The sequence below is a fragment of the Erigeron canadensis genome, chromosome 8 (genome assembly GCF_010389155.1).
Source record: "Erigeron canadensis isolate Cc75 chromosome 8, C_canadensis_v1, whole genome shotgun sequence".
NCBI lineage: Eukaryota > Viridiplantae > Streptophyta > Magnoliopsida > Asterales > Asteraceae > Erigeron > Erigeron canadensis.
In genome coordinates this window covers 40016669-40033424 of record NC_057768.1, presented here as the reverse complement: position 1 = coordinate 40033424, position 16756 = coordinate 40016669, and the positions used below count along the sequence as shown (strand labels likewise).

General features: G+C 33.6%; 1 protein-coding gene across 1 annotated transcript; it reads right to left on the bottom strand.

Moving 5' to 3' along the window:
- Window positions 1-10028: 10028 nt before the first annotated feature.
- Window positions 10029-11111, bottom strand: LOC122580052 (zinc-finger homeodomain protein 9-like). The gene has a single exon (XM_043752324.1). It carries the CDS (start codon window positions 10938-10940, stop codon window positions 10137-10139), a length of 804 nt encoding a protein of 267 aa, XP_043608259.1. The 5' UTR covers window positions 10941-11111; the 3' UTR covers window positions 10029-10136.
- Between the last annotated feature and the right edge of the window lie 5645 nt (window positions 11112-16756).

Below are 16756 nucleotides of genomic sequence, written 5' to 3'. Positions count from 1 at the left end.
AAGAGATCCCAAACCTAAAAACGCATCAAAATCAGCATCGAGAGTGTTTTGGTATTGGTTTTGGTTTGTGTTTTGGTTTTGGTTTTGGTTTTGGTTTTGGTTTTGGTTTGGAAGGTTTTTGTTGATTCTCCTAGGCATTTTGATTGATGAAATGTTGAGAGAAAGTGTAGTTTTTGAGTAAGACATTGGAAGATGGAAATAAAATGTGAAGAAGTAGTGGTAAAATGTGAATGAGGGGTATTGTTTAAATAGGAAAACAAAAAAAAAAAATTCAAAAGAAGCGGGGGGAGCAACTAGCTGTAGCTACTTTTAAAAAAAAACGTTTTTTTTAGTTGTGTAACATTCAAACTCAAACGGGCCCCACAAAGCACCATCTCCTAGCGTCTAACAACCGAACAAAGCACTAGACGCCGACCTAGACGCGCCTGGTGCTACTGGCGTCTTCTTGCTTGGATGCGTCGGAAGTGCTGCGAACGGAGGTTAGAAGAGCTATAAGGAAGGGCCTTAGCATCTTCTTCTTCTATCACCTAAAGTCTGCAACTTTTAATTTCTTTATTAAAAACTCAATATCATCCATTAAAACATTTAAGTACAAATTTAATACACTTAGGGTTTATTTTTTTTAACCAAGTGATTGAATAGATAAATAGTGTTTGTATTGATTAAGTCAGTTTTTTAATATTTATAAAGTAAAAGTAAATAAAACAAACATTTTTTTTATTGATTTAATAAGTTAAGTATTTTTAATCAAGTTTATTAAGTCCTAAATCAGTTTTAGTTTACTGAAAACCTTAAATTTATTAACATTATTTGTTAATTTTATAGCAAAGTACAGTAATATTCATTGCTTTACGCATCAATAAATTATAAATCAAAGGGCCAAATAAAATAAAAGGGGATAATGTGTACTATTAAAACCAAATGTGATTTTTTGATCAAGGACTCTTTAGATACATAGATCATTTGGTATCTTCTCTAAAATATTTTGGATATTGTATTATTTTTTGGAGTTTTTCTTTAAATCATTGCTCTCCTTTTTATTACAAAACTTTAGATAAATATATTAAATTTTGTGAAACCAAATTGAATATTAGTTAAAGGGAATCATTTGACCCACCTCCTCCAGTTTCCTTTTCCTTTTATTTAATTAATAATACAAATAAATTATAGTAATCATTGTTTTGACATGTGTCTTTGTAGGAGCATTGCGTTCATTCTAGTCGACAACAAACAAACCCGTCTCTTTTACAGTAAAATATAAATGATAGAAGAGGATGGTAATACAAGGACATAAGTCTATCGGATATTTAAGCTTAGTTGTGGAACACTCACATACTAATTTTTTAAACCACAAAATTTATAAGGCCTAAGTATTTATTCATTAAACAAGAAATACTAAAATATTATTATGTGAGATGTTTCACACCTAAACTTGGATGCTAGACAACCTTAAATTTATTTTTTCTCAATATAAAATATATGTGTTTGTAGAAATGACTGACAAAGCTTGTGGTCGCTGAAAACGAGGTGACACGTCACCGGCATTAGCGGCGACGTCGCCGCTAATGCCGGTGACGTGGCACCTCGTTTTCAGCGACCACAAGCTTTCAGTCATGCATGTCATACTGTGTCGACCTTGGGAATGAAAATTTGCCATACCGAATCATTCTTTGATAGGATAAAATGATGGCATCCCATCATTTTTAGATACTATATATGTTGCGGAACTATATTGCAACAATATAAGTTTCTGAAAAAAATTTCTTGAGTATAGATATATATTTTTTCAAGCGTATTGTTTCAAGCGTTTCAAGATATATATTTTAACAATATTTGTAGTTGATGGTATTGTGTATCTTTCTTTTTCAAGCGTTTTGTTTATATATATATATTGAGTATAGATGTAAATATATATATATATATATATAGAGTATGGACACCATTAATAGTTAATGAGGTTGATGTTTACTTGAATTGTTTCAGATGGATAGTTTGGAGGATATTTGGGCAGACCCATAAAACGTATGTATTGAAGTGCCGGATAATGTGTTTGAGCAACCTGATGCAGACGGTGAATATGAATGCGAAGCTGGGGACTTTGAAACTGATGAGGTGTTTGGTTCCTTTGAAGAATTAACGGAGTGGGCTCAAAGAACAGCAATGGATTTGGGTTATGTTTTAGTTATACGGCGGACGAACAAAAACTCAAAAGAGGTGGTGAATAAAGTGACACTTATATGTCACCACGGTGGAGCGCGCGATGCAAGGTTAATTGGCCCACCCAAACGGTCCAGTAAGATAGGTTGTCCCTTCACTTTAATAGGCCGCCCTGGGCGTGATGGTGGTTGGAGGTTAACTGTCAAGGATTGGAGACACAATCATGATCCAACTACCAATCTGCAAGGGAATGCATACGCCAGACGGATGACGGATGAAGAAAAGGAATTTGTGGGGACCCAATCGGATCACGGTTTGTACCCACATCAGATCCTGGTAAACCTCAAACTTGAATTTCCAGGAAACTTGACTCGCAAAGGAGACATTACGAACTTCCTAAAAGCGAGAAGAAGGTCGGGGCAAGCAGGGCGTACTCCAATGCAGGTACAAACATTAAATATTCTATTGTACTACGTTGTTGTAATTGACTTATTTACTCTATCTTGGTCATTAATCGCAGGTTATGTTTTCACTGTTGCAAGAGAAAAGGTACTTTTACCAGTTCACCACAAATAACAAAAATGGACGCTTGGAGAACCTGTTTTTCATTCATCCAACATCAATGACCCTATGGCGCGCATTTCCCTGGGTTAATGAAATAGACTCCACGTACAAAACTAACATCTACAACATGCCGCTAGTTGAGATCGTCGGCGTGACTTCAACGGGGAAGACCTTCAGTTTAGCGTATGCGTTTATCGTAAACGAGCGGGAGGCAAATTATCAATGGGTTTTACGATGTCTTCGGTCCACCCTTGCTGATAGCTCTGTCGTTCGTGTCGTTCTTACTGACAGGGAGCTGGCCCTGATGAGAGCTTTGAAGGTTGTTATGCCGGAAGCGAAACATCTGCTGTGTAGGTACCATATATGGCAAAACATAATCAAGCACTGCGAACCGGCATTGCGGATGAAGAAAGATGTTAACATTGACAGGCTTAACGTTTGGTGGAAAAAAGTCTATCAATCTCGGACTTTTGACGAGTTTATGTCAAATGAGAAGGAGAAAGGAAAAACTTGCGGGTTTTCCAAGCGTCTACAAGTACCTGACCGATAATTGGTTGTCCCCATACCGAGAGCACTTTGTGTCCTGTTGGGTCGATGAACACCTCAACTACCAAAACCACACCACAAACAGAGTGGAGGCCGAGCACCATTTACTGAAGGAAGAATTGAGGGGGAAATGCACATTTACTAGAATCCTCCAATGTGTTGATTCTGTCCTGATTAGTCAAGAAGCAGAAATAAGGGGCCAACTGGGGTATAGCAACGGGACCCGGAAGGGGAAACATAATTACAACTTTATGAAGGACCTGTTGGGAAAGGTTTCACTTAAAGCTTTGGACATCATGGCTGATGAAATTGTACGCTTAGACAAAGTCCTTAAAAGACATGTTAACAAATGTGGGTGCAAGGTTCAGTCCAGTTGCGGGCTACCATGTGCCTGCAAGATTGCCGAGTACATGCACCGCAGTTAGTACGATTTATTACTTGTATTTTTTCATCAAAAGCACATAATTTCGTACACTTATTTATATCAAAAAAATGCAGGGACTCGTATACAGCCTCATGTCATAGACCCGTTTTGGAAAAAGCTTGACTTAACACCGTGGACATGCGTAGAAGACGAAGACGAAGAAGACGATGTCCATAAAGTCGTTGATGGTCTTACGAATTTCTTGGATCAGCAACCCAAGGCCCAAAAGAAACATTGGTTGTCAAAAATTAAAGACATCTTTAAGCCTGGTAAGACACAAGTGAAAGATCCTCTTGTTCAAAAGACCACACGCGGAAGACCAGTCGGCTCGAAACAAAAGCCGCCAAAGGTATACATAATACATCTAAAAAAATATTTGTCTTATTCAATAAATAGAGTTTACATAACTACCTCAGTTAAGGAAACTGATTCTTACTAATGGTCCAGGTGCCGGATCTCAACACCAACCCACCTGGGCTACGAAAATCCAAGTCCAGTCGACCGAGGGAATACAAGGTGCCAGATTTGAACAAACCCCCACCTGCGCAGCCCGCCAGACACAGTACGTACGAGGCGTCCCAGTCCTGTCGTTATCCCGAACCGAAAATTGTTCGACGATCAATCGCACCCTGAATCAGAATGGGTCAAAGATAACTCTGACATTTTCGGAAACCTGCACCCATATCCAGGTCTTGATGATATATATACTTTCGGGGACCCGTCCCAATCCTACGGGGTCGGGGATACACCATATGTGACACAAAAATTATATGGATTCGGCGATACGTCCCAAGACCATTGGCTCAACTATGACCAACCATATTCCAACTTAGTAGATGACATCTTCGGGCCACCACCTACACAATCTAGAAATGCACCCATATATGAATCAAGGCAGGCGCAGGTTTCAGATCCAGAGTCAGAGGCACAGTCATCGGCCAGTTGGGTTGGGTATGTTGCGGAACCGTATAACGCCAGTCTTTCCAAAAATTACGATTGGGTACTAGGTGAGATACCATCGTACTTAAGGCCGTACGTTGTAGGCGCACAAAATGTCAAAGGAGACGGTAACTGTGGATTTCGAGCTACCGCTGTAGCTTTGGGGCTAGATGAGGAGATGGGTGCAGAGTGGGTTCGTACGCAGATGCTCGCGGAGTTTGAATCTGACCTCGATGGGTACATGCAAATGTTTGGGCAAACAGAGGGCAACCGAATGTTGTCAGCGCTGCGAACATCTTATTATGGACGAAGCCGGCCCATACATCATTGGATGAGTAAAGTGTGGTTCCATATCCTCCTGGCCAATAAGTTGGGTATAATAGTCAACTGCGTTAGTCTACGTGACCCCCGCACAGTATTTCCGATGCATCACGGCTTAGATCAGCTGTTATTCAAACAACCGATAAGTATTGCTCTGATAAACAACGAAACCCATTTTGTTGCAGTGAAATTAGCAGGCGACTACCCAATGGCCTACAAGAATCCGGAATGGGAATTTCACGCAACCGATCATGCACGTCGACTAGCATTAACGTACGCAAATCAAGAAGATGCGTATCAAAATTGGTTGTACGCAAACATGCCAAGAGTACCACCAGGCCCTCCTATTGTAATAAATGATTAAATTCGTTCAATGTTTTATATAGGTTGTTTGTATGTATACTTTTTTTATTGTATATATTTTTTTATGTATTTAAGTTGTTGTTGTTGCAAAACAAGTTTTAATCAACAATTTCTTATTCTGTTGTACATACATTGATTTTATAATACTTTTCTAAATTTGATTCCAATTATTTTTTTATCAACAAATGTATAAAAACATAAAAAATACAAGTGAAAATTTCACGCAAATCAAGATTACAAAAGGAAATCACACTTCAGTTAAACGATGAATACAAACAATAAAAAAAGGGAAAACTAATCACTATCACTATCACTATCACTATCACTATCACTATCACTATCACTATCACTATCACTACCCAACCGCTGTGTGGGGGCCCGTGACGTGCTAGGCCCAGCATGGGATGATGATGTGCTAGGTCCGTCTTTGAATGATGACTGGGTCCAAGGGCTACCCTGGGCGAACATATCATTGACGTTAAAGGACGGTGACTGCTGGGCTGGGAAGGGTTGTTCTATATCCTCTGGGAGGGGGACATTCAGTCCACGTGTTCCCCTAACCACACGCCCAACCACACGAGTATGTCCCGATCGTGTCCCTAAAGCGTCCACATATGTCTGCGTAGACGGGGTATTGGACACTTGGGAAAGTCTTTGGTGGGTATCAAGAAGCCGCTCCTGTAGCACATGAAAATTAAATTAATAATAACTAAAAATTAGTTATACTTAATATAAATATACCCAAAAAATATCAAAAATCTGCCAGTGGGGGACCCACTATTAGCGGCGACGTCGCCGCAAATAGTGGGGACCACCACCACGTGACACAGTCTAACGTTACAGACGGATGTGACCCTGGGACCCACTATTAGCGGCGACGTCGCCGCAAATAGTGGGTGGTCGGGATACACTTTTCCCCCTGGTCGGGTTACGCGCTTCGTTAGTTAATCTATCCAGATTTCCACTAGTAATACGAGGGTTTGAATTTTGTAAACTCGAGAGGGTTTGTGGTATGTTTTTTTAATGCCTATTCCATGGTAGCTATAACATAATCGGTTAAAACAACAAACTATTTCGGTCAAATGAGAATATGTAATATCGGGCAATTATCATTATTAAAAATAAGCTATTGTATCGATCTACTGATTAAATTATAGACAAAACAAAATGTCTGGTCACTACTAATTAACAAAATGTCAGGTCATCTATCTAAGTTAATGTCAATATAAGTACTCCGTACTTGTATGATAAATCAATAGTAAATATATATTTTATTTAAAGAAAAGTATTAATTCTCTTGAATATCATCCTAAAAGTACTCATAAGGGATGTTTGGTATGATGGAATGGAAATGTGAGAAAGAGAATGGAAAGGACTTCTCTTGTTTTTTTGCAACGAAGAAATGGAATGAGAAAGGAGAAAGGGGAATCAATTTCATTCTCTCCATTCTCTACAAATTGTAGAAAATTGGTGAGAATGAAAAAAATATAAAAAGTTTTAAAGATATTATATGTAATAAATGTATTATTATTTAAAATTTTAATTTTTTTTTATATATTCATTTTCTATGGGTACCAAACAACGGAATCCATTCTTTTTCCCAAATACTCATTCTATTTCTCGCTATTTCCATTCTCTATTACATGTTCATTCTATATGATTCCATCCTACCAAACACCCCCCTTAAGATCTTCAAATTATGATATGTGTATCTCATTAACTTTCTTTTCTAATTTCAACTCTTAATTTTATCACTTGTCATAATCTTATGGTTAGAAAGATTTTAAAAGATTTAGTTAGGAAGATTAATCATTTCCCTTTATTTAATCCCTGAATGTTTAGGAAATTTTTTGGAGTTTTCTTTTTGTTACTGTTGCTCGGATCATAATAATAAAAATATGTTTAGACAACCGATTATCATTGGCTGATCTACAATACTACGTGGTGGTCGCCTTCCCCTCCGTAACTTTGTTTTATTATTGGAGGTTATATAAAAAAAAGCAATTGAATGGAAACCCCTAATCTCATGCACCATTTGACATCAACTATTTCCCCAGTTAGGCTAGTATTCAGGTGTCTAAATTTCCTTATACTTTCATGATTGATACTTATAGGCCTTTCACCAGTGGCGGAGCTAGGGGAGGGGATGGGGCGCTTAGCCCCCACCGACCATCCATGGTTTCCGTTGATAGACTAGCCATATCCCACTGCTACAAAAGCTTTTTATGAACCGCGCCACTTCTAATCTCTAATGCTCCGTAATATATGATCATGTTAATTAGAAAGATACCATGAATGATGAACTGACGAGCGAGTAATTGCAAATCTAGCTTTGATAATATATTATGAAAATGGCTCGGTATACAACAAAAGATGTCAGTGTCTCGCAGGCTCGCAATTACAAATCTAGCTTCAAAATTGTACATTTATCATCATTAAATTACAACCGGAAATTCTGGCTCCGTCTTTGCTTTTTCACTTCAAAAATTTTGGGACTTACAACTTCATTTTTTTCTGTTGAGTTAAATTACACCATTAATTTGATGATGAGATTTAAAAGTAAGCTGTTAGAACAAAAAAAAAAAAAAAGGATTGTACACTCATATATACCCCTTTAGTGAATAAATGAACAATTAATATCATATGATATATCGTGTCGTTTGAAATGCCATACACCTCATTGGTAGTTTCCAAATAGATAACAAAATATATTAATTTTATCAAATTATCTATGAATACAAATGTTTGGATTAGATCTAATTGTATCTTAAATAATTCCCAAATTCAAGTTAATTTAATAAAGAAATTAAATAAAATAAAAAGAGAAATCTTGCCTCCCACACCATCCAACCAAAAGAGGAAAGGTGTCAAAGGTACAAATATCCATGCTAATTAAATATTTAGCCCTAAATAAGATGATGAGCACAAGTCCTACACTACTTGCCTTTAAAGTTCAGATTAGAAGATAATATTATATAATTTACTCATGTCACATCAATTCAATTTTAATTTTCTTGCATATACCAAAACTAACCCTCGACTTTTGACCCAAAATATCTAAGACCTAAGCATTATCCAATCATGCAGGTAACTATGATTATCCATTATTGATAGTTTGATATTATGAATGATAATAAGTTTTGACAGAGTAATTCCATATTTATCAGAAAGAAAATGATTAATCAACCTAATTGATGTGTTTAAAGATATGTCTAAAACCTTAAGAAGTTGACATGTGGAATGCACTAATTCTCTTTCCTAATATTGCCCCCTGATTTTTCCACATCTCATCATCCTACAATTAGGCACAACTTTAAGCACACCAATTAGGTTAATTTATCATTATCCTTATCTGAAAGCTTTATAATAGATTTTATTTTTCTAACATTAAAATTGTAGATTTTTATTGTATAAGACTAACGATAGGTTAGAACTTGGAAGTTACATAACAAAATACATGAAGATTATACTGGATGCTTAAAGCCTAAAGCTATTTTACCAAGTAATAATTATATGCTCTATGGTCACAAAAATCATAACATAATAAATGAAATTGTTTATTAATTTGAAAGAATTTTCTTTATATTTAATATCTAATTGTTTTAAAACTAAGAAAAAAATGTGTGAGTTGTTGCAAATGTTGAAAGAGTCTAGAATATATTATTTTATCTGAGTTCGTGTTAAATAATTCTTAACAAAATAAATCTTAAATGTAAACCGAAAACGTTATGACGTAAAGATTAAAGGAGAAAACTCACCCAAATCATTATAAGTAAAAATTAGAAAACCTATCATCATCATCATCCCTATAGACTTGAATTTGAGATGTCTTGCTAAGTTTACTTGCCATCTAAATACAAAGAATGAAGCAATCGAAATACAACTAGATTCTGCGAGGGCAATATCGGAACTGGAAAATCGAATTAGGTGTTGCTAGAAATAAGATAAACGCATAACCTAAACAACTTTCCACATATGGAATACTGAATTAAATATATAAAACAAGTAATGATTAGAGAAAGGGACGAAAAAGATTAGGGTTAATCTCAAAAGGTACTCTAATTATATGCCAAACTACCATTTTTCATTTTTCATACGGTCATCCTACCAATATGATTATTAATCTTTAGCCAGGAAAGTTTGTTGGTGTTGATCATTACTTCTCTGCAAATAGTACCAAAACCACCATTAATGCATCAAGAACACATAATTGTTTACTTTGACTTTGACCTTTCCAACTTTGAACAAGTCCCCCCCAAAAAAAAAAAAAATTCAACGATTTCTTCCGGCTAGATTAATCCCAAATAAAGTTAATATATGATTCAAATTACAAAACTTAATACATGGTTTATACTAGTAGTTAATTTAAACTAGTAATTTCTTATCATAATGAGCTAAAATAGTATAACACACATTAATCATTAACTTTGACTAAATGAATCCAATGTTACAAGTCTCCTATCTTAGTATTTTTTACATATAAAATGTTAAACAAAGTCTTTAGAAATTTACTTAACGTGCATAAAAAGATTATACATTTTCATATTAAAACCTCACTCCTGAATTTTATGCTAAGTGTAATACAACTTAACGAAGTTTCGTTTAGCAAAACATTAAGAGAAACTAATAACAACTAATAATTTACAAAAATAACTACCAACAACTAATTAATCACACCTCAAAGAAAAAAAACATATTAATTTGACCATGAATAAAATCTTCAATAGTGGGTTTTATTCCATTCACCCTAAACTGGGTTAATTAGTATCATAACAACAACAAATAAAACAAAATAAAAAAGTTAAAAGAAGATATATCCATCTCAAGATGAAGATGACGACCCGTTAGCAGTAGCACCACTTGCAGTTTCTTGATCATGACTACTATCATTACTACGTCCTAAATCTGCGGCAACGGCGGCAGTGACGGTGGTTGTGGCGGCGTTGGTGGTGGTAGTTGTGGTATCTTTTTTAGTACCAAAAGTGTTTTTATTATTATGCATCCATACTTTAAAAATACCCCTTCTTATTCCAATACTATTACAAAAATCCAAAACCATTTTATCATCATTTCTTTGCATTTTCCATCCTATTTTTTCAGCAAAACCCATCATTTTTTCTTTTTGTTCTTGACTAAATTTTGTCCTAAACCTCTTATTCCTGCTGCCACTAATCTTGATCGCCACTGGAGTCCCCGGCGTCGCCACCGCATGGTTTGGATGCTCTGCTGCCGTGGTTAGTGACAGAAGAAGGTTTGTTGGTGGTGGTGGCGATGGTGACGGCGGAGATGGGGAGGGCCGGTGGAAATCTATCAAGTGGGTTGTTCTAATGGTGGCGATGGTGGTGGGTTCACGGCGGTGGAAGTTCCGGTGACACCCACATGCAGCACATGTGAGTGATGATGTGGAAGGCATGAACTCACCGCAGCCGTCTAAAGCGTGGCCGCCTATACCGGCGGCATGGTTTTTAAGGCATTCTTTATATATCGCCGCCGTGTGCGGCGGAGGATGTTGGTGGTGGGTATTTCCGTTTGAAAATGATGATATTTTGGTTAATGATTTGGAATGATGAGGTGGGGTTTCATTTTCAGGGTTTGGGATTTTGGTGGTGGGGTGTTTTAGGTCCATGGTTATTTGATGTTACAAACAAACAAACAAATACAAATAATCTTAGAAAGTTTAATTTCAATGGTTTGGTTTATAATCTGTTGTGTTTAAGCTAAGATAAGATGAGTTTGATGATATATTAAGGAAATGGGATTTTGACAATTTTCTGACAAATGGGAGATTACATGAGGATTGTTGCATGCTCAAAATGAAAGCAATTTGGATATGGTTATGGGGTAGAGAATTTATTACACTTACAGCAAGATCCAATCCATAAACAAGATCAAGATATGAGAAGACGAACTATAGACAGTCTTATTTTTATCTAAAGATAGAAAGACCGTCTAAATAAGATATGAGAAGATGAATTATAAACAGTCTTATTTTTATCCAAAGATAGAAAAACTGTTTTTATAAAAGAAAAACCTTCGGCGAAAAGAAGTAAAAGAAAGAGTTAAAAAGTTTAGTTCTCATGCTCAAACTTGGAGAATTTATTCATCATCTAATTATATTAAACATGACTCTGACTATGCCTATATATATCGACATGATTTCCACTCAAATAATTATATACAGTAGTGACATATATCTTAATTAAGTTACAAAATTAAATTTGAGGAAATTATATGAATACAATGTTGTTTCATATTTAGTTTGACCCCCTTCCATATCAATTTTAGTTGTATTTTATTAAGTATATGTGAAAAAATGATCAATTTTCAATACATCAAAAATTTAATATGTGAATTTTTTTTTTTGGATAGTGATTATAAATCTATAACAATTATTAATCATCTATAATAAATATACCTATTCTATTAAATAATTTATAATTGCATAAAACATGAATTGTTGTAGATGACTAATAATTATTGTAAATTTATCTTCTTCTTTTTTAATCTAAGTTGAATGTGCAAAACATCATATTTATCTTTTAATAGGGATGTTTGGTTAGAGGAAATTAGAAAGAATAAAAATATAAGTAAAAATATAAATATTAAAAAAGAGAATAAGTATTTAAAAAGAAAAAAGATTTCATTTTTTGATGCAATCAAAAAATGAATTTCAAAATATAAGAAATAAACAAATTAATTTGGAAAATAATTTAACAAAATATAATTAATATATCAATACATAAATAATTAAAATTAACTACAATAAAAAGTCACCAGAAAAGAAAAAAAAAAAAAACTTGTTTTCATCATTTCTCACCATTTGGTAACGAATAATAAGAATGAAAGTGATTCTTACTTCTACTTATTTAATTTCATCTTTTGATGCAACTAAACAAGAAAAGTGTTTCTTTTCCTTTTACACCTTTTCTATATCATCCTACCAAACACATGTTATATGTATAAAATTAAACCGATAACTATAATTAGTTAAATATGTGTTTTTATGATGAAGCATACTGTGTGCATGTTTAGCTGTTTAATGTTCCTTTGGTTTTATAGATATTGCTATAAATAAAAGATTACATAATAAATTAAGTGCAACAAATAAAATTAAATAATAAACTTACGAGCATGATATCCGCGCAATGCGACGATAGTGATGGGGAAGGCAGTCTAGTGGTGTCGGTAATGATATAATTGGTGGTGGTGATAGTGTCAAGTGGTGTAGGTTGATGTAATTGTGATGGTGAAATTTTTTAAAAGATAAGGGATTAGAGTGTTATTTATTATAATCAAAGTTTAAAGTGTAAATTAATTCATTAATGGCAAATTTGGTATTTTATAAAAACTCTTTCCATAGTGGGTGTTTATTAAGGGTAATCTAATAATTCCGTATGTAATTATTGTATAACTATTTTTAAAAATGAAGGTGTGATAATTTTTATAAAAAGTATAGATAAGTTCCGCTTTTGAGAAAAAAAAAAATAATGTACCCTTTTTATCATGAAGGTTGACTCGTGATAATTTCATGCTACTTAGAAAATAAATAGTCTTTTTGAATTTGTTCCCTTCGTATATCGAGTCGAGGCTCCGCTTAACCACAATTTTTTATTTTTTATTTTAAATGAAGTGTTGTTCTTAATATAAATACATTTACATTTGTAATGAAAAAGTAAATAATGCTTTTTTGAAATTTGAATAATTATATTCAAACAAATAAATCAAGAGAGAATGTTAAAATGAGATAAAAGGGTCACAATTCCATAAATTAACATTTAGTACAATATACATAATTTTTAAAAATGGATAAAAATAATAAATATACTATTAATAGTAATGGTTATACAATACCATATTACTATATTATATTATATCATGTTACTATCAGAGGCAGATCTAGAATTTTTGTATACCGGGGCACGATGAAAAAAGTGATAAAACGAATGCGATGAGTTATGGGTAGGGCAGGTAATAAGATTTTTTATGCCTGTACGAAACGCTTTGAAAATGTCCCCATTAGGTTTTGTAAACGAACAACTTATTTATTTTTTGTAGCTTAAACTATGTATTTAGGCTAGATGAGTCGTTCTCACATTGATTTATCATTTATGTAAAAACAACTTTACAACTTTGGTAGATGACTTCAAATGATAAGTTTAATATATATAAATTACACATAAGATTTTTAAATTTGGAATGAAATGCATCGTTAGCTTTCATATAAGTATTATAATTAGAATAGTTGTTTTTATCAAATATTAGTAGTTATTTAAAATGTTTTTCAAAATGATATAAAAAAACTTATATAAGTTAGGTGTAGTTTTTTGTCATTTGATAGGGATATAGACTAGTAAACAATAGTTACATATTTATAATGAAGGTTTAAGGCATTGAAAGAATGTACTCAAAAAGTAAATGATGAAACTTGTAACTTTGACCTTGTATAAAGGTTTTTTGAAATAAATGTAGAAGAGGGCCGATGATATCTATCTTCTTCCTTGTTCTCTAAATCTTTAAATAACAGAGCTTCCACCATTAATGTCCACATCTTAAATTTATTTTGGCTTTCTCATAGTTAATCATTTAAACACAGGGGCACACCATTTTATACGGAGGGGGCATCTTGAATAAGTATTAAATTTTCAACTTGAATACAACAAGATTATTACATGTCTAGGCCATAGTCATCAGGGGCATTACCCCCCGGTCCTATACAGTTAGATCCGCCCCTGGTTACTATATTATATTATACCATTAAATAATTATAAAAACTCAAAGTATAAGGAATCGTATATCCTCTAATCAATCAATCTAAAAATCCTGCTAATTACAAAATTATAACATATGTCAAGATCAAGAGATGAAATTATGTAAGAGAATTAATATAATCTACATGTCAAGTTTTGAAGATTTTAAGAGGATTTTTAAGAGAATTAATCGTTTTCTAAGGGGTGATTGATATGTGACTTTCGTAATTGCAATTTCAATTTTTTTTCGAAATTCATTGTTGTCAGTTTCTTAATTAGCAATTAGATTTATCTACCAGTACTAAAACAGGATTAAAAGGTTTTTAAGACGACACGCATGGCGTGATCGACGTGTATTTTAGTCTATGTAGCACCGAAACGGGTACGGGAACGATACGGGAACGGGGAACGGTAAAACTAAAAAATCCAGGATACAAGTACGGCAATAAAAAAATATACAGATATAAATTATATCAATTTTTTCATAAAGAAAGACTTGAGACTTGAGAGATTATGTATAATTATATATGTAGAACTGTATAATACATGCTTGATTAGTGATCACTCATTTAATGTTTAGTGTTTAATAATTGGTTTTGGAATATAAAAAAACTAATTTTGATCAAATTGTATATAATATAGCATGTTTGGGTTTGGGGATTAGAAAAAGTCCTTTAAAACCTTGATATTAATTAGAAACCGTATGGAAACTTCAAAAAAAACGTTTCGGTATCTATAAAAAATTCTAGGGAATGTTTCATACGTGTTTCGTACGAGGAAACGTTTCCATGGAGTTTCAGAAACGGGTACGGCTACCTATTTGGAGTTTCGGTGCATCATAGATTTTTGTTAGTTTAACATATATTTGTTTGTTTATAAATAAATATGTAATAATCTTTACCTAATACAATTAAAGAATCCTAATCAAAGTATGTTCCTAATTATCGTTATTAGTTAAAACTATTTATTATTATTTATATGGAAATATAAATTCAATATAATTAAAAGATATACATACACACAAAAATAGACTTTAGTACCACGTACAGTACAAATTTTTTTAATGCTCAAATTTTTTTTTCTTATAAATAAAGCAATCAAAAATACGTTATAATCAATTCGTACATCATACTAGTATTAAATCTAGTATTCATATATACATATACATATACAGGGTTTATTAAACGGGTCTGATGGGTTGAACTGACGATTAAGTCCACATTTGCGGCATAATGCTTAAGTCCACATTGGTGGCATAACGCTAAGTCCACTTTTGTGGCATAACGATGTTGTGGATGATGATTATGAATTAAAAGTTGTTATCAAATCTCGACCCAACCCGAAACCCTATCTGAAATTAGTCGAAAAAAGAAACTTTGAAAAATCTAGGTTTTATAATGACGGGTGTGACAGTCGTGATGAAATCTAGTTAGACTTTTGCATATTATATGCCTCCGTGTAGACACCCTTGTTTTTAGCCTATTCGTTTTTACTACCGTGTGAACGATCAACTTCGAGGACGAAGTTTCTGTTAAGGGGTAATGATGTAACAATGCTCAATTTCTTACTAGGACATTTTACTTTGATTTATATAGGCATAGATCCCTAGAGGTTTATTAAGAGAATTGACGTTCTAGACATTTAGTGCATGGTGATACTTGCCTTCTAGCTATGAACTTACAATGTACAATCATTAAATCTTGACCCAATTTGTCATTATTTAATGAACTTACAAAGTACAATCGTTAATTATTTGATATCAACAGAATTCATCAGTTGAACCTTAAACAAGGTCAATTTTAAGTATATAAGTCGTGAGATTAACGTTGGGTGTGTTTGGATTCATTTAGAAGTGGAAAATATGCAATGATATCCAATTTTGAGGCCTCGGTCAAGAACACTTGAAGAGCATCTCGAGTGGGCTGTAAACGGATGCCACCAGATGTTACAATTATCTCTAGTAACCTCTCCTCACGAGGAGCAATTTGATAATGGATTATTGGATAAATGGTTGTATAAAGAATTAAGGGCTTTTTACTCGGAAAGTACTTCAATTTTTCACTTTTTACTTTATTGGGGTCAAAACAAAAATCTGTTCTATTGTGGGGAAAAAAACTGGCTAAAACACCTTTTTTAGGTCTTCCATCAGGTAGCCAGTCATTTTTTAATTTTATTTTCATTTTAATTTATTTTATAATCAACAACCCATAAGAACATCCACTAGGAAATACAAAATCAAAATACATACTTTTTTTAGTTTCTCTTTTCTACGTGAAGATCAAAGCCAACATATCTATATTTCATCATCTCCAAAAATATAAAAAACCCCTATATCTTTGATAAATCCACAAGACACCCACGTTCATATTTGTTATAAAAAAATGAAAAAGAAAGAAAATCAACAAAAATCTTCCATAACTTCTCTCTTCGATATCTTCTTCGTTGTTCATTGAATTGATCTGAAATATGTCAGGTTGTACTCACGATCGTACTCTGAACAGAATCATGTTTTCAATTTTTAGATCGGACAAGTTTTAGTGACGGTTAACTTTTCTAGGTGAACTGTTGAGTTTTCCGGTGAATGTCATAATCGTTTTTTGTTAGCTAAGTTGAGAAACTGAGAAATTTGATCCAAGTTTTAAGTCATAACTCGAAGAAACAACAAAGTTACCGTAAGTTTAATTTTCCCGGCGAG

What these genes read in the sequence shown, in the direction of transcription:
- LOC122580052 (XM_043752324.1), bottom strand. Translation starts at nt 10,940, where the DNA reads ATGGACCTAAAACACCCCACCACCAAAATCCCAAACCCTGAAAATGAA.